The sequence below is a fragment of the Dunckerocampus dactyliophorus genome, chromosome 16, assembly GCF_027744805.1.
Source record: "Dunckerocampus dactyliophorus isolate RoL2022-P2 chromosome 16, RoL_Ddac_1.1, whole genome shotgun sequence".
NCBI lineage: Eukaryota > Metazoa > Chordata > Actinopteri > Syngnathiformes > Syngnathidae > Dunckerocampus > Dunckerocampus dactyliophorus.
The window spans coordinates 18,977,324-19,004,725 of NC_072834.1; the positions used below are offsets into that span (position 1 = coordinate 18,977,324).

General features: G+C 41.0%; 1 protein-coding gene across 3 annotated transcripts in view; it reads left to right on the forward strand.

Annotated features, from left to right (window-relative positions):
* LOC129169591 (cell adhesion molecule 1-like) overlaps positions 1 to 27,402 on the forward strand; it is a 440,926-nt gene that overhangs the window by 287,618 nt on the left and 125,906 nt on the right. For 2 of the 3 annotated variants that reach the window (XM_054756154.1, XM_054756156.1), the window contains one exon: positions 11,295 to 11,312. The exons of the other annotated variant lie outside the window; for it this stretch is intronic. In XM_054756154.1, the coding sequence (XP_054612129.1) occupies positions 11,295 to 11,312 (18 nt within the window). The remainder of the gene's footprint in view (positions 1 to 11,294; positions 11,313 to 27,402) is intronic. 3 annotated transcript variants of the gene reach the window in all.

A 27,402-nucleotide genomic window follows, 5' to 3' on the forward strand; every position in this document is an offset into this window, starting at 1 on the left:
ACAATAAAAATACACTGTAATTTAAGGATGTTTAGCCGAATCTCCACAAAATTTGGCACACATCTTTCGGGGACTGACAAGCACATATGTATAAAAATTGAGCAAGATTGGTTGAAAAACATGGCCGCCCCCCAGAAAAAGGAACGAGACTTAGCAACCAATTGCCCAAGTCATGACTGTTTGTTGAGTGATTCTGTATTACATATTTACAGCTCATACAGGAGTATAGTTTGGCTCACCATTGAAAACACCAACACACAACCATGGTTATGTCGCATCCACAACTCCAGATTTTTTCAGGCTAATAAGAACTCTGATTTTTTTCCTTTGACTGACATGGGTGTAAACGTAATGTCTTGCAGAGAAGTAATAATATCCTGCTTTATGGTGTCAGAAATCATGTAAACATGTTTTTCTGCGGCTTTTTTTTTCCCTCCTTCTGCTCACAGTTCGCAGGGTGTGAACGAGTAGAACAAGAAGTGAAGTGCAAACTGGGACTGTCGCTAACATTTTAACACTTCCAAGTGGTTTCTTTTCCCTCACCCCCACACTGATGCACTGCTGATCAAAATATTAAGACCAGTTGAAAAAATTTGAATAATTGACCTTTTGCACTGTTGTATCTTAAGGAAGTTCAAAGTAGAATTTCTAAATAAAAAAGGAAGAAATGGGAGTGAGATTTTATTTTGTTTGAATAAGCAATTTATTGCAAACAAGCATTCAACTGCAATATGATGCTCATCAGTTTAAGAGCACAGCCTTTAAAGGCAAAATCTTGGCAAAATCTGTGGCTTGAATGTCTTTTTCTGTCAGGTATCCACACTGTCGTGATCTCTTGACGGCAAAGGCAAAAATAGCTTTCTCTCTTTGAATGCGGTGGGGTTGTTGAGCTGCAAAAGCAAGGCCTCACGCAGCGCGCCATTGCTGCTGAGGTTGGACGCAGTTAGACCGTCATTTGAAACTTCCTCAAAGACCCTGAGGGTTATGGAACAAAAAAGTCAAGTGGTAGACCCGAAAAAAATGTCACCGGCCCTGAGCCGGAGCGTCCCACTGGCTGTCCGTCAGGACACGGGACCACCCTCGGCCCAAATGAAGGTTGTTACTTGTACTGAATGCAGGACAATAACAATCAGACCGGCATCTGCGAGAGAAGGCTTTTAAGAATAAAAATAATCTTCTAAGGCCTCGTCTCCTTCAAGGCCACAAAATTGCTTGTTTGGAATTTGCAGGAGAGCACCAAACATGGGACATTGAAAAATGAGGAAAAAAATGGAACCTTGACGGTCCTGATGGCTCCGAACGTAACTGGCACGACACGGAAATCCCACTTGAGATGTTTTCCACACAGCACAGTGGAGAGGCATGCCATCATGATCCTTCCCTGGAACAATGGAGCCTCAGGTTGTGCAGGGGCGTGAAACGGCAGATGGCTGTGTGAAGGCCCTCGTCTGTGTGCTAATGACTGGCTTTTTCCACAGGACAACGCTGCACTTCACAAAGCCCACCTGACAAACGACTTCTTCCAGAGGAATAAGCTCACTTTTTTTGGACCATCCTGTGTGTCCCCCTGATCTAAATCCAAATGAGAACATTTCATGGAACATGATGGAACATGATGGATGGCAAGGAAGTTTACAAAATTGGACATCAGTTCTAGACAGTGGATGCCCTCCATGAAGCCACTTTCACCACCCGGGGCAACATTCCCACCAGCCTCCTGGAAACACATCAAGCATGCCAAAGAGATTTTTTGAGGTAGTGCAGCTACACATGACTGAGTCCTTTTTTGAACGTTTTATTTGTATTTTAGGGGGATTTCAGGTTGTTTTTTTTTAGCAATGGTCTTAAACCTTTGAATAGCTGATGAACACCCTATTTCACTGCTTGTTTGCAGTAAATTGCTTCCTCAAAACATACTTTTTGTCTCACTCCCATTTCTTGTTTTTGCATTTAGCTCTACTTGGAATCTCTTTAAGATCCAGCAGTGAAAAATGTAAATTCCTGTAATTTTTCAACTGGTCGGGAGAATATCGCTCCATTTGACATCACTAGTCAGAGTGTGTCTCCTCAACTCTCCAAGGTCACTTGCTGTGGTGTTGTTGGATGCATCTTAAATTGGATGCAATTCTTCAACTATTAGGACCTAAGGGGAGAGCTTGACCCCTTTTCGACTATACATGAGCACCCTCAGAATAGATTTCTCATGACTTTCAACGTGAGAACCCAAATCTTGACACTTGGCACAGTTGAGTGGTCTGGCTATTGCGATGCAGTTACGGGGTCTTCGCACCAGCAAGTCCCAATGCTGTCTGGAGCCATTGGGTTTCCATTACCACAAATCCATTACACTCATTTAAAATTAATGGTTGTGGACCTTCTTCTGACCCCTGAGGTAAGCCAGGGCCAAGTCATCTTTTCCCTCTTAAAACACCTCAAGGATTAGACTGTCCACACACCCCGGCCTATCAATGCATGGGTGTTCTTATTTACGTAGATAGGAACTTCAATACATCGTTGATTGAACTTATTTCACAGAGTCCCAGATGATATTGTCCTGAAATTTCATCAGGGACATATTCAGGACTGTTGCAATGGATTTTTGATGATCATCTTCGGAGTTTTGTTAATATGGTCTTCAGATGGGCATTTGATATCTTTTCCTTGATGGAAAACAGGCAAAATTAGGATTTTTTAAATTAGATATTGTTTTGTAAAAAAAAAAAAAAAGTCCTCTATTATGCGAGAGTGATTATGCGAGATTTTTACAATGTGTCTCGAGAGTTTTTGAGCTCCAAGTGTGAGAAAAAATATCCCTCACTTGTTTGAAGCGCTCGTTGTTACACTTTTGTTTGTAAATATGTGCTATTTGGGGAAAAAAAACATGCTATGCTACACATTTCAAACTAAAGCCCAACAAACTATTTTAATTACCACTGGAAAAAATACAAACGAAAGCATTTTAATGTTAGCACTTTAGCTCACGTAGCTATGCTAGAGTTGCGAGCATTTGGCTTCATTCAGGATGGGAATTATAAGTTAGAATTGACTTTAGAGGCATCTATTCCTGAATATTTTTTCTGAATTCCAAATTGTACGACCTCAGCGGTATTTGTTGTAAGAAGTTCTAAATGTATTTATTTGCATGCGAGCAAAATTCTGTATCTTTGAAACTGGTTGACCTGAAAGACATGTGACGTGCATGGAGGTTTTGCATGACATCTTTCGAGACATAGGTTTTGTGCAACTTTAGAAGCTAATTTAACAATAATGTATAAAATGGCATAAAGCAGGCTTCGCTACACATCTTTAAAAAAAGTAAACTGTGTGTCAGCTACAGACATGGGAGTTGTTTGGTCATTTTGTTTTTCTTCAGCGAAAAGGCTAACCGAGCATGATGTGACTGTAAGGTTAGCACTTTGGTGTCAAATAGCTATGCTCATGTTTGACTTTATTCGTGATCGGGATGTTACACTTGAGAGGCGTATATTTCCGAAGATTTTGGCTGAATTCCAAATTGTACGACCTCAGCGGTATTTGATGTTAAAATGTGTTTATTTACAAGCCAGCAAAATTCCGTGTTAGTTCCGTATCCGTTCTGAGGGCTAATATAACAGTGTATACAATGACATAAAGCAGGCTTCTCTACACTTCTTAAAATAAAGTCATGCATAAGTCAGCTACAAATGTGAAAGGTGTAAGATTTGTTGTTTTTCCTCAGTGAATAGGCCTGTTAAAACCTGTTAAAATGCGACTGTAATGTTAGCACTTTACCTCGCATAGCTCCTGTATATCCTCGCATTGCTAACGTTTAACATTTAATAAAAAAATGACTAAATGAACTAAAACACAAATACAGGATGAAAGGATATTGATGAACTGTTGTCTACACTGACCAGTAGGTGTCACTAGTAACACTCGCACCAGACTTGATTGCTGTCAACAACTATTGCAGGTTTGAATTATCTCACAGGCACAGTAATGACAATAACAATAATCAATCATCATCATCATAATCATAATAATAAAACGGGGTACTGTTGTGGCCGTACTCTAGCTGAAACTCAACCCTGAATCCCTGACATCACTTCCTGTCCGCACTTCCAGATTTATTGAAACACACACGAGCATGTTTTCTCTGTATTTCCTCTGATTATATCCACTATATTGGGTAATATGAGTGTAAAGGTGACTATGGGGTTTTATGTCATTTCTAGAGGGTATAATACAAGTAACGTTAAAAAACGTATTTTGAAAGTTGTAAACAGGTTTTCTATGCTGTAACTCTGAAAATATTCCATTTATTAATATTGAACCCTACTTCGCGGAAATTCACTTTTCTTGGACGGGTTTGGAACCAATTAACCTCGATAAACGAGGATCGACTGCTTCGCTACACATCTTAAAATAACGTCATCCGATAAGCCAGGTACAGATGCAAGAGCTGCAAGTTTGATAAAACTTTTGCGTGACGTCTTTCGGAATGGTGGTTTTGTGCGACTTTAGAGGCTAAGTTAACAACAACGTACGCAATGATATAAAGCAGGCTTCGCGGCACATCTTAAAATAAAGCCATCCAATAAGTCAGCTACAGATGCAAGAGCTGTTTTTCTGTGAAGAGAAAAGGCTAACACACGTCCAATACACTTGTGAGACCTCTGGTACTCATTTAAAATTGGCAAAAAATAGTACAATATTGGAACTTTATGTATTTTATTAAATTATATTCATTTGGATAGCAGAAAATACCACGTGTGTTATGTTACGCCGTCATTTGTGCAAGATTTTAATTGCTAAATGTACACAATTTACCAGCTGGTTGTGTAAGCACTCTCCAGCATGCTAAATATAAGCACTGAGCAGCAGCTTGATGCATAATATTTTATTGTCACAAGCAGGGATGTAATGCGCTTGCTTGGGTTTCTTTTTTTTTTTTCCCCGGCTTCTGGTCAAGGCGGTGTTTAAAGTCGCTGTTGGTCGTTGCAAAGCTGGTTTCCCGGCCTTATCAGCAGGACAGACCCCTAGCGTTCTAATCGCTCTGTCCCAGAGACAGCCGCGAGCGTGGATGGGCGAACAGCATCCAGCAGGAGGGGGAAAAAATGAGGAGGCAGAGCAGAGCAAGGGATGGGGACATGGGGTGGGGGGTTATATTTATACCGCTTAGGTTACATCAAGTGACAGCCGCTTTACAGCTCAGTGCATAACTGAGCCCAAATCCTTTCATTGAGAAGGGTGGGTTTATGCACAGTACAGTACAGCCCACAAGCAAGTCCGTTTGCGACGTCACACGCCGCCATCTTGGAAGCATCCTTGGGAGAAGAAGTGAGAGTCAGGTCACTTAATTAATTTGTATTTTAAACCTGCTTGCGTTATCACTGACCTTTTGCTTCATAGATAGCATTGTGCTCATGCAACATTCTGACAGTTTACAAATGGGGCAGATTGAACTAGAATGCTAATGAATGGAGTGCAGACCTCTGCCAAGGCCGACCACTAAATACGTCTTCATAGAACTCCTAGGAATATGCTTTTTCATTGAGATTCATGAATTATCCAGGGAGATATTATAGAAAATTACGGAAAAGCACCCTTTTGCTTTTCTGCACAAGTAAGTTCGGAAAGAGTGAACAGCAATCCAAACATAACCTTGCATATCTGATGAGCTAAAGTGCTAACTTTACACATAACGTATTACATATAAGATACGGTGATATCACTGTTAAAATGTGAATGTGATGTTAGCACTGTAGCTTACATATGGTGGTGTGAAAAAGTGTTTGCCCCCTTCCTGATTTCTTATTTTTTTGCATGTTTGTCACACTTAAATGTTTCAGGTCATCAAACAAATGTAAATATTAATCAACAACACAACTGAACAAATGTAGTTTTTAAATGAAACGTTTTATAATTAAGGGAGAAAAAAATCCAAACCTACATGGCCCTGTGTGAAAAAGTGATTGCCCCCCTGTTAAAACATAACTTAACTGGGATTAATTGAGATCTATCAGTCTGGAAAAAGGTTATAAAGCCATTCCTAAAGCTGTGGGACTCCAGCGAACCACAGTGAGAGCCATTCTTCACAAATGGCAAAAAGGAGTGGTCAGCCAACCAAAATTACCCCAAGAGGGCAGCGACGACTCATCGAAGAGGTCACAAAAGAGCCCACAACAACATCCAAAGAACTGAAGGCCTCACTTGCCTCAGTTAAGGTCAGTGTTCATGACTCCACCATAAGAAAGACATTGGGCAAAAACGACCTGCATGGCAGAGTTCCAAGACCAAAACCACTGCTGAACAAAAAGAACATTAAGGCTCGTCTCAATTTTGCCAGAAAACTTCTTGATGATCCCCAAGGCCTTTGGGAAAATACTCTGTGGTCTGACAAGACAAAAGTTGAACTTATTGGAAGGTGTGTGTCCCATTACATCTGGTATAAAAGTAATGCCGCATTTCAGAAAAAGAACATCATACCAACAGTAAAATGTGGTGGTGGTAGTGTGATGGTCTGGGGCTGTTTTGCTGCTTCAGGACCTGGAAGACTTGCAGTGATAAATGGAACCATGAATTCTGCTGTCTACCAAAAAATCCTGAAGGAGAATGTCCGGCCATCCTTGAGCTGAAAGGAACTTGGGTTCTGCAGCAGGACAATGATCCAAAACACACCAGCAAGTCCACCTCTGAATGGCTGAAGAAAAACAAAATGAAGACTTTGGAGTGGCCGAGTCCAAGTTCTGACCTGAATCCTATTGAGATGCTGTGGCATGACCTTAAAAAGGCTCTTCATGCTGGAAAACCCTCCAATGTGGCTGAATGACAACAATTCTGCAAAGATGAGTGGGCCAAAATTCCTCCACAGCGCTGTAAGAGACTCATTGCAAGTTATCACAAACGCTTGATTGCAGTTGTTGCTGCTAAGGGTGGCCTAACCAGTTATTAGCTTTAGGGGGCAATCACTTTTTCACACAGGGACATGTAGGTGTGGATTTTTTTTCTCCCTTAATAATACGCATTTTCATTTAAAACTGCGTTTTGTGTTCAGTTGTGATGTCATTGAGTAATATTTAAATTTGTTTGATGATCTGAAACATGTACAGTAAGTGTGGCAAATGTGCATTAATAAAATATAAGAAATCAGGAAGCCGGCAAACACTTTTTCACACCACTGTATATGAGCTGAAGCGCTAACATCACCGTCACATTTTAACAGTGATATCATGGTAGGTTTTCCTACTCGCTGAAGAAAAACAAAATGATCAAACTTACAACTTCCACATCTGTAGCTGACTGACGGATGGTTGGCAAAGCTCTGGACTTCCTTGAGGTTGTACAATTTGGAATTTTCAACAATATAAGCCTCTGAAATCGATCATAACTTCAAATTCCCATTGTGAATGAAGTCAAATGTTAGCAACACTAGCATAGCTATGTGAGATAAAGTGCTCACATTACACGTTTAATTAACAGCCACATCATGCTAGTTAGGTTAGCCTCTTCACTGAAGAAAAGCCACATGATCAAACCTACAGCTCCCACATTTGAATGCCTGACGTCTAGCTCTAGGCCAGCTATCACCAAATGGCAGACCTCGGTCCGGAACCGGACCCAGCAATGGCCCTTTACGGACCCGTGACCAATTGAAGTGAATAGGAACTACAATAATAACTAAAGTTCTTGCTGACTGATCGCAGCGGGCGTAAGTACTTCAGTTATCACGGCTACATGGCAGCAAACGCGACGAGCCAATGAATAGCGTACTTGCCAAGCGAATGAGAACCATGGCTTGCTCAAAAGTAATAAAAGTTGATATAGAAAAGCGAACATTTAAAAGTGAATGCATGGACCAATATATGTTCATTCTTCCAGAATCCAGTGCCAAACCGTTGTGTCTCATATGCTCTGAAACTGTAAGGCTGGTTAAAAAGTGCAAATGTGACGTGACAACCTGACAAAAGACACATCATTTGAGGGGAAGCATCCATCCAAGAGAGCGTGGAAAATATCTGCGCTTAGATCCCAGCATGAAAAATCTACAAGTCCATCCATCCTTCCATTTTCTATCCTCATTAGGGTCGCGGGGGTATGCTGGAGCTTATCCCAGCTGACTCACATTCATACCTATGGACTATTTAGAGTTGCCAATTATGCATGTTTTTTGGAATGTGGGAAGAAACCGGAGTACCCGGAGAAAACCCACGCACGGGGAGAACATGCAAACTCCACACAGAAATGCCCAACGGAGATTCGAACACAGGTCTTCCCGATCTCCTGACTGTGACTGTGTGGCCAACATGCTAACCACTAGACCACCGCACGGCCCAAATCTACAAGTCATAGCACATTAATTCATAGCACAACAACGTGCGTATGAGTGCTCGCTAAGGATTGCATGGATATTGGAGCAAAACAACATCAACATCACTGACGAGATAGTTGTAATAGTGCTTCTGCTGGAGAAATCGTACTCAAAGGTAAACAAAAAAAGGACAAAATCAGGGCAAATCCCAATGTCAGCTACAACAATAACAAGATAATGTGAAACTTTAAGAGGATGTCCTGTTGCAGCGTTGCAGAGACACTTATTCAATTATTATTTAATGTTCTTTTTTCAGAGAAGCCGGTGCAGTTTTTTAAAATATAAAAATAACCCTCTTGTGTTCATTCATTGTTTGTTTGAAAAAAATTGCATAAATTGCGGCCCTTACTTAATTTTAATTGAAGACCCCTGCTCTAGGCTATATATTAATATGCGTAGCGAAGCCTGTTTTCTTTTTTTTCTGATGCAAAGCTGTCCTCCTTGAAGGGGTCGGCTTATATAAGTGGGCCAGAGGTGGTATCATGTCCACGGGGAAAGAGATTTTTCCTCCATGACATCGTTAAAACCCAGAACTCTCAAAAAGTAAAGCAAACAAGTGAGGGATCAATTGTTCTGATGTTTGGTTCTCATAAGCAGGCTTTAGGGACACGTATTACCGTTGGAACATCAGTCACATTTACATAATAGGGGGCCTTTAAGACGTTGCTTGTCTTGAAAAAATGAATTTGAAGGCCAATATAGATACTTCTTCAAGCACTGTTGTGTAGTAACATAGTTGTAACACTGCGTGCCGGACAACTCATTAGACTAAAACAATACAATTATCAACAAGTGGTGGTACAGGGTTTTGATGAAACAGTGCCCGCCTATCATCCCAAGGCCGGATCCTACGTACTTTGGTTAGACACTGGCATGCAACATTATTCTCAGTCCTATAGTCATGCGACTGACGAAAATAGGTGTTGCTTGTTTTTGTTTTGTAGCAGGAAGCAGCAACACCGCGGCTGGGTAATGAAACGACATTATGGTAATGCGTTGGCAGTCAGTGGAATACAGGTAGGGTTGTTAACCCGCAGCTGATTGTGATACATTGTGTTCCATTCTCCACACTTGATTTACCGCCGTGACTGGTTTAAGGGAAAGACAATTGGATCGGTGCTATTGATAATTAGTTTTTAATGTGCCACACTCATCATGTCCAATTTCATGGCCCTTAGGCAGCTGATGGCAGATTTAATCAACGCCTTAATGCTGGCTATACTTAAACCTACTCAGGGAAGGATGGGTGGTGGAGAACACGCCTGTTGTGGTTGTCAGCATCCAACCCAGCGACGACCTCCTTTGATAGACACTGGCTACGTGTTCCAGGCCGTTAAAAGAGAGATAAAGCTTATAGGTGTCATGGCACTACATCAAAGGAATACATTGTTGTCCTTGCTTACTGCATGAATGCACGTGGGGGACATTCTGCTGTATGATGTTTGTTGTAGTAGTTTTTTGAAAAAAAATAGTGAAGGCTTTGCTACACATCTTAAAATGAAGTCCAGAGCTCTGCCAAGTATCCGTCAGTCAGCTTCTGATGTGAGAGCTGTAAGTTTGATCATGTTGTGTTTCTTTTGCGAATAGGCTAACATTGTATAAAAGTGTGACTGTCAAGTGAGCTCCTATTGCTATGCTAGTGTTGCTAACGTTTGACCTCATTCATGATGGGGATGATAGACTTTAGCAGAGTAGATTTCCGAACATTTTGGCTGAATTCCATATTGTATCATCTAATGTTATTTGACGTTAGATTTAAGCAAAATTTGGTGTCTTTGAAGACTTGTGACGTACGTTGAGGCTTGTGCGACTTCTTTTTAGCAAAAACCTATACAATTATGTAGAGCAGGCTTCGCTACGCATCTTAAAATAAAGTCCATAGCTCTGCCAGCTATCCGTCAGACAGCTACAAAGGTGGGATCATTTTGTTATTCATTAGCAAATATGCTAACCTACCATGACGTCTCGTTAAAAGTTAAACTGGGACTATAATGTTAGCACTTTAGTTCATGTAGCTATGCTAGTATTGCTAATGTTTGAGTTTAATTGTGTTGATGATTTGAAGTTAGTAGTAGTAGTAGTAGTACTAGTGGTGGGAAGTAGTTGTTCCACGGTGCCTTGTGTTATCCCGTTATGCATCGTCACCTATGTTAGCCATCTTATGTCTTCTCTGATCCTGTTTTTTTAGCACTGTAGCTCACATTGCTATGCGAGTGTTGCTAACATTTGACCTCGTTCGCGATGGGAATCTGAAGTTATGATAGACTATGATCGACAACCTGAGCGTTGATGTTAGAGATTTCAAATGTTTATGTACAAGCACGCAAAAATTGGTACAGTCTAAGACTTGTGAGGTAAATTGAGGCTTGTGCGTCTTTTATTTAACAATAATGTGTACAATGACCTAAAGCAGGCTTCGCTACATATCTTGTTCCACGGTGCCATGTGTTATCCCGTTATGCACTGTCACCTTTTGCCAGCCGTCTTTGCTCGTCTTCTCTGTTTATTTGTACTTTGTGTTTTTTTAAACCCGCTGCTTTGCCCGAGTTAGAATAAAGTCATTTCTGCACACGATGCCTCTGTTTCTGCATCCCGGGATCCAAACCAAAGCAATTCACAACACAGCGTCTCCTTCCAGCTGTAATTAAGAGTTCAAGTTGTGATGAAATGCTGTGATGATTCACTTTGGATTTACAGGCGATCATCACTACATTAAACGTTCAACAACCACCCAGATACTCTAATAAGCTTTAATGATGAAACATTACTTTTTTAGTAGCCAAACAGCATGGAAAGCCTTGCATTTATGGTTTTTTTATACATAGCCAGCATGAGCCACAACGCAAATGGTGGTAAATCTCTGAATGCTAACCTCCCTTTCTGTTTTTTTTTCCCCTCCTTTCCCTCCTCAACCCTGACAACACCCTCCTCCTTCTGCACGCAGGAGCTGCACAGATCCCAGGTAGGTCATACCCATTATTCCTTTACTTCTCCTCCTTATAACATCCTCTCATCAAAGTTGAGCTTTTCATCTCACATCTCTTTTCATGTTTGAACCCCACCTCAATTTTTTAAGAGGTTACTGTATGTCCAAAGTTTTTCTGTGTGTTTGTATGTTTGCTTTTTTTTTTGTGATGGGGTTTGTGCGTTATTCCAAGTACAAATTCTATTGCAGGTCACTAGAAACTAAAAACGTTTTAGAAACCAAACAGGATGTGTGCAGCTCTGGAAACATCTAAGACACCACCTCAAATTTTGGTGGAAGGCAAGACAAATGAAAGATGTGATGAAATATCAGGGTGATTCCACCAAATTTTGATTTCTGAACTCAAAAATACTGGGTTGTTTAACAATGAAAATGAAAAAAATAACTTCATAATCTTTTTTTTGTTGTTGTTGTTGTGTTTTGGCCATTTTTCATTTTCTGCAAATTAATTCTCTAAATGACAACATTTGGACGGAATGTCAGTAGTTTATAGAATAAAACAAATGTTGATTGCTTCTCAAACACGTAGTAAAAGCAGAGAAAATAATCATTTTGCAGTCGTCTTTGATTTTTTCCAGAGATGCAAATATCACATTTTGTCCATAGTTAACTCATAATTAATCACAATTAATCACAGCTAGGCGTTTTTATCTATAATAAGTATACCTTTTGAAAGATAATTTTAAAGTTTTTAATATACTTATGAACATGAGACTGGATACATTTGCTTCATGCAATTTTCTATTTATTAAACATTCTGGTTTTTTTTATACAACTCGACACAAAATGGACCTAAATGTATAAAAAACATACGCAACAAGTAGACATTGGTGAGGTAAACTGTCCATCGCTCAAATATTCTCTTCAAGCAAAAGATCTCACAAAATCTAATCGTGACTAACATTACAAATAAAGATTTGCAAAAATAAAAATAAATATTGACAACTTTCAAAAAATAGAGGCGTCAAGAACAGTCAGTAGTTTACAAAACTAGGACTGCGCCCATATACAGTACTGTAGTGCAGTCAGGATATAGCGTATACTTCACTTGCAAACACTCTTTTACTGAGGCAAACACACACACACAAACCCTCTTTTACACACACTTTATCACACTTTTCTTGTATGACACTACAAGTTTTTCAACATGCGACTTTTACTCTCTCATCTTTGACAAACACAGCAGTTTAAGCGCCATAAAGTTAATAAATTCCTTCGTGAGCCTTTACTGCCATCTCATTGAGCGCTGTGTGCGTGTGTTCGCTCACTTCCGCATTTGTCACGTTGACACAAGCCCCCTAAATAGCTGTCCATGGCTATGCCTGCCCAACTAACAGCTCATAACCCAAATTTTAGTTCGCAGTTCAAAGCAAAAAATCAGTCGAGAGACTGCTCGCATCTAAAAATCACTTGTTAGTTGGGACACTCGTATGCCAAGGTACCACTGTGTAAATGACAATAAAAAATACCTGCTCCAGTACATTCTCACATGTCATTTTCAATTATATTTCTATTAGCACAAATTAGGCTGATATTGTGTCAAAATAGGCTATTTATAACAAAAACAAATACATTCTTTGTAAATGTATGCTCAGCAGCAGCCGCGGCCATCTCCCCATGTAGTCGGAATGGTACAATTTTGATCACAGAAAGTTTTTATAGGATTCGACGGCGAGACTGATAGTCGAATCAGACTCCTCTGAATTGAACTGTCGACTAGTCGACTATTCTAAGACACCCCCAGAGTAATCCCTTGTTTATCGCGGTTAATTGGTTCCCGACGCGACTGTGATAAGTGAATTTCAGAGAGTAAGATTCCTTATTTATGAAAGGAATATTTTTTGTAGTTACAGCATAGAAACCTGTTTACGACCTTCTAAAAATGTATGTTTTTAAACATTATTAGAGCCCTCTAGACATGAAATAACACCCCTATAGTCACCTTTAGACTCCTATTACTCAATATAGTAGACATAATAAGCGAGGGGCACACATTGAATAGGAAGAGAACAAATGAATTGGTTATGATTGAGTGAAAAGAAGAGTGGGTTGGATTGAATAAGCTCTGCTTCTTCCTACTGCTTTTGGACATATGGAATTGCGAAATGTGGTATGTGATGTGGAACGTAGGTATGTCCACATAAAATTAAACCATTAAACCACAATAAAACACATAAGACATAATATAGATTCACACATGTTAGCATTAGGAGGGATCTTTGTTCTTTTTTTTTTTACTTCCACGACTATTGTCTCATCAATGTGACATTACCGACATTCAGGCTAAATTCACACTGTTATGTTGATATACTGTAACTTATATGAAGTTATGTTACCCAATTCAGATTTTTTTCTCAAATCTGATGTTTTGTGTGCACATTACCAAAAAATATGCCTTGTAAATGTGGAAAGTGACCCCCGTGCGCAATAAATGACATCATGGCGTGTTTATGGAAGTAAACATTGCCCCAGTGTGTGCTCCCCTTGGCGCTTTTGTGTTTTTTTTCAAGGATTTTGTGCAAGAAGAAAGAGGGCAAGACATTTGGCTATGGCAGTTCATGGATAACTTGCTGCGACATCTGATCCGAGGAGCGTGTGGGTGGATGTCGGAGCAAGGAGTAGTGAGACATGGACACTTTTTAAAAATAATTTTCAGATGACAAGAAGAAATTTTGCCTACAGCTGTGAGTACCTTTACTCAAGTATTGCACGACAAAACACGCCTTTGGATGATGTATAGGTCAGATATATGCGTTCTGACTGCAGTAGATTAGATTTATATCTACATACGAATGAGCCCTGAGTCGCACTTGAAAAAATGGAAATTGTACTGTTCGTACGAACATGAAAAAATTCATTACAGGTCATATATGAGGCAAAAAATTGGAAGTAGCCTGCAGTGTGAACGTATCCCGAGCGACCAGTGTAGAATATACTATATATCAACATGTGTATTTGTATTTTAGTTCCATCAGTCATTTTTATGCTTGCACATGCTTAATTTAGGATAAAAAATTTGCACAATGTCGCTTCTTCATTGTTGTGTACGTGATGAAGATGCTCGCATCTTCTTCCGCGACGGAGCCCCACGACCATCTTGTTTGTTCCACAGCGGAAGAAGATGTGAGCGTCTCCGTCACATACACAAGAATGGAGAGGCGACAGTACTCAGGGATGCGGCGGGAGACAAATATAACGCCGAGCGATTTGTGAGGTCTGATTTTTTTCGAGTAGGCATTTTTATGATGCAAATGTGTTACTCTTTTGAACGCATATTGTTTTCAGAAGCCAAACTCTTTACTTGAATGGCCCCAGCAACTAAGCAGAACTACGTTCCTCATCACAGAAATCTGTGAATGTTGATGTACTGTTGTCCTTGTTGATGTACTACACTGCTGCTGGGGATGTCATACAGCTTCATGTCAAAAAATCCAAGCTATGACATCCGCATCAGCACTGTGACGCGTCTTCAGCGGTGCAGTCTTCATCCGCTGTGGAACACACACACAACAGTGGACAGGCGACAGACAGCGCGTAGTGATACGACGGGAGAGAAAGTCATGCCGAGCGATTGTGTGGTCTGATTTTTTTTGAGGAGGCATGTTTGTGATGCAAATGTATTACTCTCTTGAGTGCATATTGTTTTGAGAAGCCAAACTCGTTGCTGAAGTGGCCTCACCACCTAACCAGAACTTACGTTCCTCATCACCTAAATCCGAACCTAACTCGGCTCACAGGACGAAGTGGGGTGTAAGTCACTGTTGATGCACTACACTGCTGACGGGGATGTCTTACAACGTCAACCAGCCTTTTAAATGAATATATGCATTAGTTGGTGCATTTGTGGTCATTTGAAGTTAAGCCCTTAAAGTGTCTAAAATCCTCTTAAATCTCATAAAATGTCTTGTATACAATTTTGAAAGATCTTAAAAATGTACTCACATCATGTTTATTTAAAACAAATGCATAGATGTTTCAATGTTTTCTTTTTTACAAAACAGAACTGATATTAGTTCACATTAGTTGAATAAATTCATTTTCTTTGTAATTCCGGGCCTCCGATTTTCCTTCATGTCTTTAGTACTTTTTTGCAAATATGGATGTGAAATGGGTCTTAAATTGTATTCATTATGGTCTTTAAAAAAGTCTTAAATTCGACTTGCAGAAACCCTGAAAATAATCGGAATTATGCCACTTGACAGCGACCGTTGTCGACCAAGATGAAAGAACCATCTTTAAAAAGGAACGCAAATCAGGGCAATTTGTTTATATTGCTCGTCTTTTCAGTATTTCCGAAACTGTGGATCAAAATTGCTTCAAGATCTTCACAAAAGCAAGCCATTATTGATAAGGATAATACAGTTGGGTGGCATCCAAGTGGCTGAAAGCTTATAAGATGTGAGAATTGTGCAGTGGTCCCTGTATGAATGCGTTTCTCACAAATTTTCCGAAAAAGACGTTACTGAGTTTGCCTGTCACGGCAGACAACAGCAGTCCTGTTTTCTCTGTATGCTGATCAATAAAAGGGAGGATGGCGAAAGGAAGGAGCCTTATCCATGTGTGCACAGGGTGCCTCTGTTAAACACACAAACACATGCGCGACACATGCATGCTCCTAGTGTAGATTAATGGCTAAATCAATCACACACGTACAGTGTTTGCTTGTCGTCTTTCCCTTTTTTGGGTCCCCGAGCCGCCCTATCAGCCGCTCCGTCGCAATAAGTATTCAGCAAGGTCACTATCAGGATATGTCTTTGCCCGTGCAATGTCAATAGTCCTCCGCTCCAATCCATTACCATATACATTTGTCAGTTCACGAGCACTTGGAGATGAGACCGCAGCGGAAACGGGTTTTCTGTGCTCCAACGAGAAAAATATTACATTTATAAATAACGAATCCTACTGTGGGAATTCACTTATCACAGTCAGGTCCAGAACCAATTAACCGCAATAACATGTGACTGGAGTGGATTGTATTGTATTATATTGTACTGTATCATCATCGTAGTGATTCGTATTGGATCGTATTGTAATCAAGTGAGTTGTATTGTGTCATCATCCTAACTGGAGTGAATCGTACTGTATGGCAGCCAAGTGAATGTGATTGTATCACTTTATAATTGGCGTGAATTGTACTGTATATTACATTGTATTCAATTGTAATCAGTGAAATGTATTTTATTGCATCGTTTCAGAGCGAATCATACTGTAACACATCATGGTCGAAGTGAATCGTAGCTTATTACATCTAACTGGAGTGAATCGTACTGTCGCATTCGAATCCAAATGAATTGTATTGTATTGTGTCATCATCAGAATGAATCGTACTGGATCGCATCGTAACCTAGGCAGTTGTGCTGCATCACATCGGAACTGTAGTGAATTGTACTGCATGGCATCATGAGCCAAGTGAATGTGATTGTATCACTTTAAAGTTGGCGTGAATCGTACTGTATAGCATCGTAATTGGAGGGTCTCACATTGTCTGGAATTGTAATCAGTGAAATGTATTTTATTGCATCGTTTCAGAGTGAATCGTACTGGATTGCAATTCGCGTGAATCATACTGTATTGCAGTATTATCGAAGTGAATCGTAGGCATTACATTGTAACTGGAGTGACTGGTACTGTGTCGCATTCTAACCAAAATGTATTGCAATGTGTCATCATCAGAGTGAATCGTACTGGATCGCATCGTAATCTTGTCAGTTGTGTTGCATCGCCTCACAACTGGAGTAAATCGTATTGCATGGCATCGTAATCACAGTGAATGTTATCGTATCCCTTCGTAATTAATGGAGTCCCATTCAGTCGCATTCACTCAGATCACGATGCAATACAGTACAATTCACACTGATAATGATGTGAATAGCTACCATTCACTCTAATTGCGATTCAATAGTAATTATGGAATTACCGTTATTACGGTATAAGAGTGCAATACAAAACGATGCACTCCGATCGCAACATAATTGGAGTGAATCACATTGTATCGGATTGTAATCTGAGGGAATTGCATCTGATTCACTCCCATTATGTTTCAATAAAGTACAATTCACTGTGGCTACGATATGATACAGTATGATTCACTCCAATTACAATGCAATACAATACAACTGATTTGATTACAAAGTGATATAGTCCCATTCAGTCAGATAACAATGCAAAACATTACAATTCACAACATTCCAATTACGGTGGGATACAAAACAATTCACTTGAAACTCAGTGTCATAAAATACAAGTCGCTCTAATTACAATGTGATACAATGTGATGCACTCTGATTCTGATGCAGTACGTTACCATTCACTCCAATTACGATGAAAACAATACGATTCACTCCAATTAGGATGCAATACAGTATGATTCACTCAAAAAATTCTGAAATTCTGAAATGATACAGGATTACCATTACTGTGGTTACCATGCGACACAAAACGATTCAAACTAATTCAGATATAATACGATATGTTTCACTCCAATCACGATGTCATATAATACACTTCACTCTAATTACAATGTGATATCTGATTATGATGCAGTACGTTACGATTTACTCCTGAGTCACTACAATCCTGGTGTGATACAAAACGATTCACTGTGATTACCATGCGATAACAATATACTCCCATCTAATTCTGTACGATTTAGTTGAAATTACAAATATGTAACTGTTCACTCTGATGATGATCAGTTACAGCACGAGTCACTTTGATTACACTGTGATGCATTATGATTCACGTCAACTTTGCGCTTCACTCGCACAATGCGATAAGCTCCAACTCACTCCGACAATGGGCCCTTCAGTATGACTCACTTCAATTACAATACGATGCAATATGATTCACTTCATCTACGATAAGCTACAATACGATTCACTCCCAATACGAGGCGACGCACTACGATTCACTCTCACGATGGGCCCTTCAGTACAGCTCACTTCGATTACAATGTGATGCAGTCTGATTCACTTCCACCATTACGATGTGATATGCGACGATTGACTCTGGTAATGAAACATTCCGTACGACTCACTTTGATCCACTTTGATTTACTTCAACTACGATAGGCTACAATATGATTCACTCCCACTACGATGTGATACGCTACGATTCACTCAGACGATGAGCCATTCACTACGATTCAATTTGATTACAATGTAATGCAATAAAATTCACTGCAACTACAATAAACTACAATATGATTCACTCCCACCATTACGATGCGATACGCTCCGATTCACTGTGATGATGAGCCGTTTAGTACTTTGGCTACAATGTGATGCAATACAATTCACTCCAGCTACGATACTGATGTAATAGGCTATGTTTACGATATGGTGCGGTAGGACACTGACTCACTTCGATTACGATGTGATACAGTACGATTCACTCCGGTTATAATTACAACTCAATGCATTTGACAGGCTGCTGTGTACTGTTGCATGATGGACTGGCTCTCTTACTATGTCTAAATGTGGAACATTAGTGTTTATATGGAATAGCGCAACCAGAAGAATCCCAGCCTTAGCAACGGAGAAAGGTCTTAAAGCAACAGTGGATGGAGAGTGAGGGGCGGAGGTACACAGATGAGGCGAGCGTTGCTAATGACAAGGAAAATGGGAGGGTCAAGAACACGAGAGTCAGTAGTTTTGCGCCACTAAGAGTCAAGATCACTTAAGCGGTGGGTGGATGTGTGCATCACCCTGCCTTGCCACACTTTCTCTTTGTTTCTTTTATTATTTTTTACAATCACCGCGCTTGAGTCATGCGTGTTGACACGTGTTTATGCCACATGCCTCCACGCTCGTGGGCGTCAGGTGCATGCGTGCGCACCAGGCATGAAAGTGATGAATGCCTCAGAGAAGCAGCTGCGGTCCGCATGAGCGCGCTCAAAGCGGACATATCTTAGCAGAGAGGGAGGCGGGGCCAAACAAAAGTATGTGGTGGAAGAATAAGGGCGGCAGCTGGAGGACACTGCAGCATCTTTTGGTCCTCTTATCATTGCAAAACGCCACAGGGAGTCTCCTTGAAGCATGCGTCTTCACTTTCTGGCCTGATGAATAAAAGCAGGACATGCCTAAGTGCAATATTACACTTCGTAGCTAATGGGAATAAAACACTTTTGACCAGACACCTTTAACAGCTTCACTCCACGTTTTGTAGGGAGTAACACAATCAGTTACAGTTAGAAAACTCAAACATTTCATCACTGAAAATGTACAGCAATGTTTATGGTTAGGCTTTGGGGTAAAACCTCTATGAATGGCACTAAAATACTTCTAAATTGCACAATTACGAGACTTGACCAGGTAAACCCAAACTATAAACAACAAATGAGGAGTATTGCATTGGCAGCTGATTGAAAGCACTCTCACTGTGAATCATCCATCCATCCATCCATCTTCTACGGCTTATCCGAGATCGGGTCGCGGGGGCAGCAGCAGACTTCCCTCTCCCCTGCCACTTCGTCCAGCTTCTCCCCGTGGATTCCGAGTCGTTTCCAGGCAAGTTGGGAGACATAGTCTCTCCAACATGTCCTGGGTTTTCCCCGAGGCCTTCTACCGGTCGGACTTGCTCTTGCACCTCATGTGGCAGCTCTGTTCCTCGAGGAACACGGTCGAATGCCTTCTCCAAGTCCACAAAACACATGTAGACTGGTTGGGCAAACTCCCATGCACCCTCAGTGTAGAGCTGGTCCACAGTTCCACGACCACGACGAAAACCACACTGCTCCTCCTGAATCTGAGATTCAACTATCCGGCGGATCCTCCTCTCCAGAACCCCTGAATAGACCTTACCAGGGAAGCTGAGAAGTGTGATCCCACGATAGTTGGAACACACCCTGCGGCCCCCCTTCTTAAAAAAGGGGGACCACCACCCCGGTCTGCCAATCCAGAGGTACCGCCCCTGATGTCCATGCAATTCTGTAGAGTTGTGTCAGCTAAGACACACTGACAGCATCCAGGGCCTTAAGGAACTCTGGGCGGATCTCACCGCCACCCCCGGGGCCCTGCCACCGGGGAGCTTTTTGACAACCTCAGCAACCTCAGCCCCAGAGATAAGAGAGCCCACCGTGGAGTCCCCAGACTCTGCTCACTGTGAATCAATCACACACAAGCATCCACTTTGATATTTTGTAAAACAACACATGTAGATATGCTAAGATTATAAATTAAATTAAGATTATAAATTACATATATTTCAAGAAAAAAAACTGTACCAAAAGCCTTTTTTTTAAATTTTCAAAATATTTCAACTTTCTTCTTAAATTTTGTTTTTGTAATATTATGACTTTATTTCCATTATATTAATAACTGTTCCCCCAGCCTAATTTAAGAAAAATTACAGCCTTATTTAGTTTAGTTTTTTTCTCAAAATGTTGTGACTTTTTAAAAAAATCATGTATTTTTTCTGAAATATTTCAACTTTATGCTACTAAAATGGCATTGTTTCTCCTCATACTATTACAAGCTCATTTTTGTAAAATTGCTACTTTTTTCTTGTTAGAATATGACTTTTTTCACTTAATATTTTGACTTTATTCTTGTAAAATTACAGCTGGTTTTTTTCCATTTTTGCCATTGTTTTTTTTTAATAAATATTCCCACTATATCAACTTTCTTCTTGTAAATTTTCTTGTCATAATTAGGACTTTATTCCCATAATATTTTGTTTTGACTTTATTTTTGGAACATTATAACTTGGCCACTCCAAAATCCATCCATCTTCTAATGCTTTTCCGAGGTCGAGTTGCCCAGACTTCCCTCTCCCTGGCTGCTTCATCCAGCTCCTCCTGGCGGATCCCGAGGTGTTTCTAGGCCAGTTGAGAGACATAACCTCTCCAATGTATCAAGGCCTCCTACTGGTCGGACATGCCCTGAGCACCTCCCTCGGTAGGCGTCCGGGAGGCATCCTGACCAAATGCGCAAGCCACCTCATTTGGATCCTCTCGATGCAGAGGACCAGCAGAGTTTCTCCCAAATGACAGACCTTCTCTCCCTCTCTGGGAGAACCTAGCCACCTTACGGAGAAAACGCATTTCAGCGGCTTGTGCCCACAAGCTTTTTCTATTGGTCACCAACTCCAGGCCAGGACCTCCACATCCAGCATCTTCACCTCCAAGATGGTCTGAGACCACCCACTCGTACAGCTGCTGCAACAATCCCTTGGCATGACCAAAGGATTTCTTCATAAACAGTCACAAAGCTTCTCATGGACGCTCATCACGGATGAATCTCGGTTTTCACTATACAGGGCAGGTGTCAACATTGTGGGTGGAGTGGCCCATGGTGGGGGTGGGGTTATGATATGGGCAATGCATACAGAGGTGCATTTTAGTGATAGCATTTTGAGATATCGCTCCGAAACCCTGAGGCCCATTATTGTGCCATTCCTCCATGACCATCACCTCATGTGGCAGCAGGATAATGCACAGCCCCATGTTGCAAGGATCCGTACACAATTCCTGGAAGCTGGAAACATCCCAGTTCTCTCCTGGCCAGCATACTCACCGCACATGTCACACATTGAGCATGTTTGGGATGCTGTGGATTGGCGTATACGGCAGCGTGGTGAACTTCCTGCCAATATGCAGCAGCTGCACCGTCACTGAGGAGGAGTGGACCGACATTCCACAACAACCTGATCAATTCTGTGCCAGGGAGATGTGTTTCACTGCGTGAGGCAAATGGTGGTCACAACAGATACTGACTATTTTCCACTCCAAAACTGCACATTTTGGAGTGGCCTTTTATTGTGGCCAGCGTAAGGCACACCTGTGCAATCACCATCTAGATACGCCACACCTGTGTGGTGGAAAGACAACATTTTAGATCTTTGTGTGCAACCCGTGGAACAACAACAACCCGTGTGTTTATGTTTTCCACAGAAAATGTAATTTCTTTTAGTAATGTCATTAAAATTATAGTACACTTGTTTTACAGTTCATGTTAAGGAAAGTTAAGGTTAGTTAGTTTTTTTGATGGCGGCAGTTTGGACTTATTCCATATACAGTAGTACCTCGCATAATGTAAACCTCCTTTTACGTAAATTCCACTGAACGTAAAGAATTTATGTAAATTTTTCGCATCGTATTACGTAAGGAATTCCATATATCGTAAAGCGTCAAGTCAGTGCAAGCGACAGAGAGACTAACAGAGTACACTTGGTGACTCCTTCTGGCTTCACGCTCTCATTAGCTGATTATCGGGGCACCGCCTACGCTCTCAGCTCATTGGCTGATGATCGGGGCACCGCCTACGCTCTTATCTCATTGGCTGACTTATCCAGCGCGTCCATGTTTGTATGTGAGCTCCCTTCCTCATCGTAGTCGCCCTTAAACTAGTTTGCACGCATTGAAATCTCTTCTTAATTTCATTACTTTTCTTTGTGTTAAAATTACCGGAGTCATGGGCCCTAAACCAAGTGTAAGGGATAAGAAAAAAGGGAAAAAGTTGTCGATCGAAACAAAGCAGGACATGATCCAGAAACTTGACGGTGGTATGAAATGAAGTGATGTTGCTAGACTATACGGCTGTTCCCCATCGACCATTATACCTTATTTACCTTATTTTATATCGGAATGTTACTCTGCTATGTTTATGCTGTTTTGTTATGTTTTCCCACCATATTTGGTGGACTTTGAATATTTTGAAAGCCCAAAAGTGTGAGTTTGGGAAGATTTTGGAACGGATTAGGCTATTTACATGTATTTTATGCTTCGTATAACATAAAATCCCTATAACATAAAGGTTCTTGGAACGGATTATTAAGTTGTAGGGGCGTCTACTGTATAATTAATTTCAATGGGAAAATACATTTTGAAAGTGGATGGTGAAGTGCTACAATAGGCTATATTATATTAAAAGAAAATACCCTCGGTATCTAACCCAGTACTGGTACCGGCACACCGCCATTTATCACTCCCTGCTAACTTAATTAGGGCATAACAATATTTAATCATCACAAAAATGACAAAGCGCACCTCCCTCCATTGAGGACCTGCATGCTTTGAAATTAAATTAGCGTAGACTGGATATTTAATAGCAGTACCCCATACTGTAAATATCAGCCTGAGGTTGATTGGCCCAAATGATATGATTGCATACCTCTGTAACCTTCTTTCATTTGGGCATAATTAATCACTTTTGGTGTCAATGACAAAGGGTGAGCTTTATATGTTAACGCTGGGAACGTTTAAGAGTCTTCATCTGAGCTTTTTATAGACATTTGTGTTAGTGTGAACATGTTTATTGTGGAATTACATGTTTATTCTCAAATTACATGTTTCTGGAATAACTGGAATACTGGAATTTTCAACTTTGGTGATTGGGTGAAAGACTATTTTTTCAAATACACTGACGTTCGTGCACAAACATTTTGTATGATTTACTTTGATTCCAACGTGATACAATGTGTTTCCCTTTGTTTATGATGTCATACAGTACCAGTCATTCCGATTCAGAGGCAAAAAGATGCCTAGCGTGATTGACATTGGAATAGTTTTATTGTATTGCATCATAATTGCCGTGAATCATAATGTATCGCAAATAATTTGAGTGAATCGTATTGCATCACATTGTGATCAGAGTGAATCGTAACATGTTGAATCTTGACGGTAGTGAATCATATTGTATCACAACATAATTTGTGTGCCTGCATCGTAATTTGAGTGAATCACACATGTCAAGAGTGAATCGTAGCATATTGAATAATAAGGGTTGTGAATCTATACAGTATCACAGTATAATTTGAGAGAATCACATTGGATCGCATCATAATTTGAGTGAATCACGTTGTATCGCATCGTAATTTGAGTGAATCACATTGTGTAGGATTGCAATTGAAATGAATCACATTGCATTTTTTCATAACTTGAATGAATCACGTTGAATTGCATCGCAATTTCAGTGAATCACATTGCATTGCATCGTATTTTGAGTGAATCGCATTGTTTTGGATTGTAGTGGGACTGAATCGTATTGTATGGAAAGTGAAATGAATGAGTGAACCGTATCAAAACCGTCAAACTCAAAAATATGATTTTTTTGTTTTGTTTTGTTTTTAACTAACAACTTCTTGGCCATTTTTTTGCTTCCTTTCCATCCAGAAAAATACTTTCAACAAAGAACAATCATCCCCGGTCTGCATAATTCTATTAGTGCTGTTTTGACTGCAGTGCTAATGTAGTGCTTCACACAGTGGCTCTTCTCCACCGCAAGAACTGCACAAAGTCAGATTAGCGAGCCGACGGATGGCGGTGGCGGCTCCCTCGCGGGTTGTGTTTTCTTTGAGCTTCCCTGCCAAACGTCGTAGGCTACATACAGATTAGCTGACCCGGCCTCCTCAAATCCTCACTGAGAGGCCGTTTGAAGTGTTGGGGGGCCTTACAAGGATCTTGACCTTCTTCCTCACCCGCCTCCAGCTGTCAGTCAAGTCAGCCAGCCAGCTCGCTGTAACACGGCGTAGGCGCAGCGAGCATCTCAGGCCAAAGGCTGCTTTTTGTGTGTGCGTGTTTTTTGAAGTTAGGAATGGCAGGCAGCGAGTGGAGCAACTGTAGCGCTGCCGTGCTTCACATGTATTTAGAATGGTGTGGATCGCATGTATCCTGGAGGAGCTCCAGCTCCATCCATCCATTTATTAGCTTCACCAATTATCCTGGATGGTCCCTGCGTACGCTCTAATGAGGTCCAATACCAGCGCTCTATATCAATAATTCTGTTTTTTGTGAAAAATAAACTAGACCTATACTCAGTGGAGCACAGCAAGGCCAAACAATACTAATTTGTACACCTTCATAGATAAACCTACTGCAGTAGTAGTCGTGGTAGTAGTAATAGTAGTAAAGCTGCTGTATGGCTAAATATTTAAAAAAAATTCAAACAAAAAATATAAGAACACCACCAGCAGCTAGTATGTATCACCAACAGTGGTTTTAAAAAAACTGCATCAAAATTGTTACCGTAGGTAGTACATTCAATGATAGCTAACGTTAGTTGCTAAACTTAGTAAAATTGGCATCATTAACTTACCACACATTATTATTACTATTATCATTATTATTCACAAGGCTGCCTAATGAGCACTTAAAATACATTTTTTAATAAAAAAAAATTAAATAAACTGCAGCGCATTTCCGCAGAATTTTTTTATGTGCCTGCCTGTTGTACCTCTGGCCCGGCGTTGTATCCTTGTGGGTGGCGGGCGTGGTATAAGCACGGGTTTGGCCTTAAGGGTGGCTTCCGAACAAAGTGTTCGTTTTCAAGTTTCAAATTGCAAAGTAAGGAAAATGGCCAAAAAGCCTCACGTTACATTTTTAAACATAAAAGGAAAATATGGAATATGGGAAAAGTATAGATTAAAAATGTATAATAAGAAAAATAAAATCACGGTTGAAAATACTGTCTAACTTGCTTAGTGGAGGTCATATAAAAAAAAAGCATATTCTTCAGTTGATACCTCGCGTTGTAATTGGAGTGAACCATACTGTATCAGTGTATTCAGTGAATCATACTGTATCGCATCGCAATTTGAGTGAAATGTATCGTATCACATCATAGTTTGTTGAAATGGGAGTGTATCATATTATATCGCACGTAACTTGAGTGAATCATATTGTATCACATTGTAATTTAAGTGACTCATACTTTATCACATCAAAATTTCACTGAATCATACTGTATCGCATCACAATTTGAGTGAAATGTATCGTATCACATCATAGCTTATTGCAATGGGAGTGTATCATATTGTATCGCACAAAACTTGAGTGAATGATATTGTATCACATGGTAATTTAAGTGAATCATACTGTATCACACCACAATTTGAGTATTTGTACTTTATTTATCCCACGGCGGGGAAATTCACTTGTTACAGCAGCAAGCAAGATACACAAGTAAAGAATTACATATTGACTACAACATGGTTCAGGTGGTGCAGGTGTTGTAGAGCCTGATAGCGGTTGGTATGAAGGACCTGCGGAACCTCTCCTTCTTACACCGTGGGTGTAACAGTCTGCTGCTGAAGGAGCTGCCCAGGGAAACAACAGTGTCATGTAGCGGGTGAGAGGTGTTGTCCATGATGGATGTCAGCTTAGCCAACATCCTTCTCTCCCCCACTTCCTCCACGGAGTCCAGAGGACCGTCCAGGACAGAGCTCGCTCTCCTGATCAGCCTATTGATCCTGCTCCTGTCCCTGTCCGTGCTGCCCCCTCTCCAGCAGCCCACAGCATAGAAGATGGCTGAGGCCACCACAAAGTCATAAAAGGTCCGTAAAAGAGTCCTGCACACACCAAAGGACCTCAGTCTCCTCAGCAGGTGGAGGCGACTCTGGCCCTTCTTGTAGAGGGCGTGGGTGTTGACGGACCAGTCCAGTTTGTTGTTAAGGTGAACACCCAGGAATTTGTAGCTGTCTACCAACTCTATGTCCGCTCCCTGGATGTTCACCGGTGTGAAGTGAGATGTTTTCCTCTGGAAGTTAATGATCATCTCCTTTGTCTTGCTGGTGTTGAGCTGCAGCTGGTTAAGCTCACTCCAGCTGACAAAGTCCCTGATGACCGTCCTGTATTCCAGATCATTCCCCTCTGAAACACAACCCACAATGGCTGTGTCATCGGAGAACTTCTGGATGTGACACTGTGTGGAGTTGTGTGTGAAGTCCGAGGTGTAAAGGGTGAAGAGGAAAGGGGAGAGCACCGTACCCTGAGGGGCACCTGTGCTGCAGAGTACCATGTCAGACACACAGTGACGGAGCCTCACATACTGTGGTCTGTTGGTGAGGTAGTCTATAACCCATGCAGTCAGGTGTTGGTCTACTCCCACACTCTCCATCTTCACTCTGAGTAGTGACGGCTGGATGGTGTTAAAGGCACTGGAGAAGTCAAAAAACATGACCCTCACAGCGCTCCCGCTGTCCTCCAGGTGTAGCAGTGATCTGTGCAGCAGGTAGATCACTGCGTCGTCCACTCCGATCCGAGGCCAGTAAGCAAACTGCAGGGGGTCCAGCTGAGTGCCCACCAGGTGTCGCAGGTGCTGCAGGATAATCCTCTCCATGGTCTTCATCA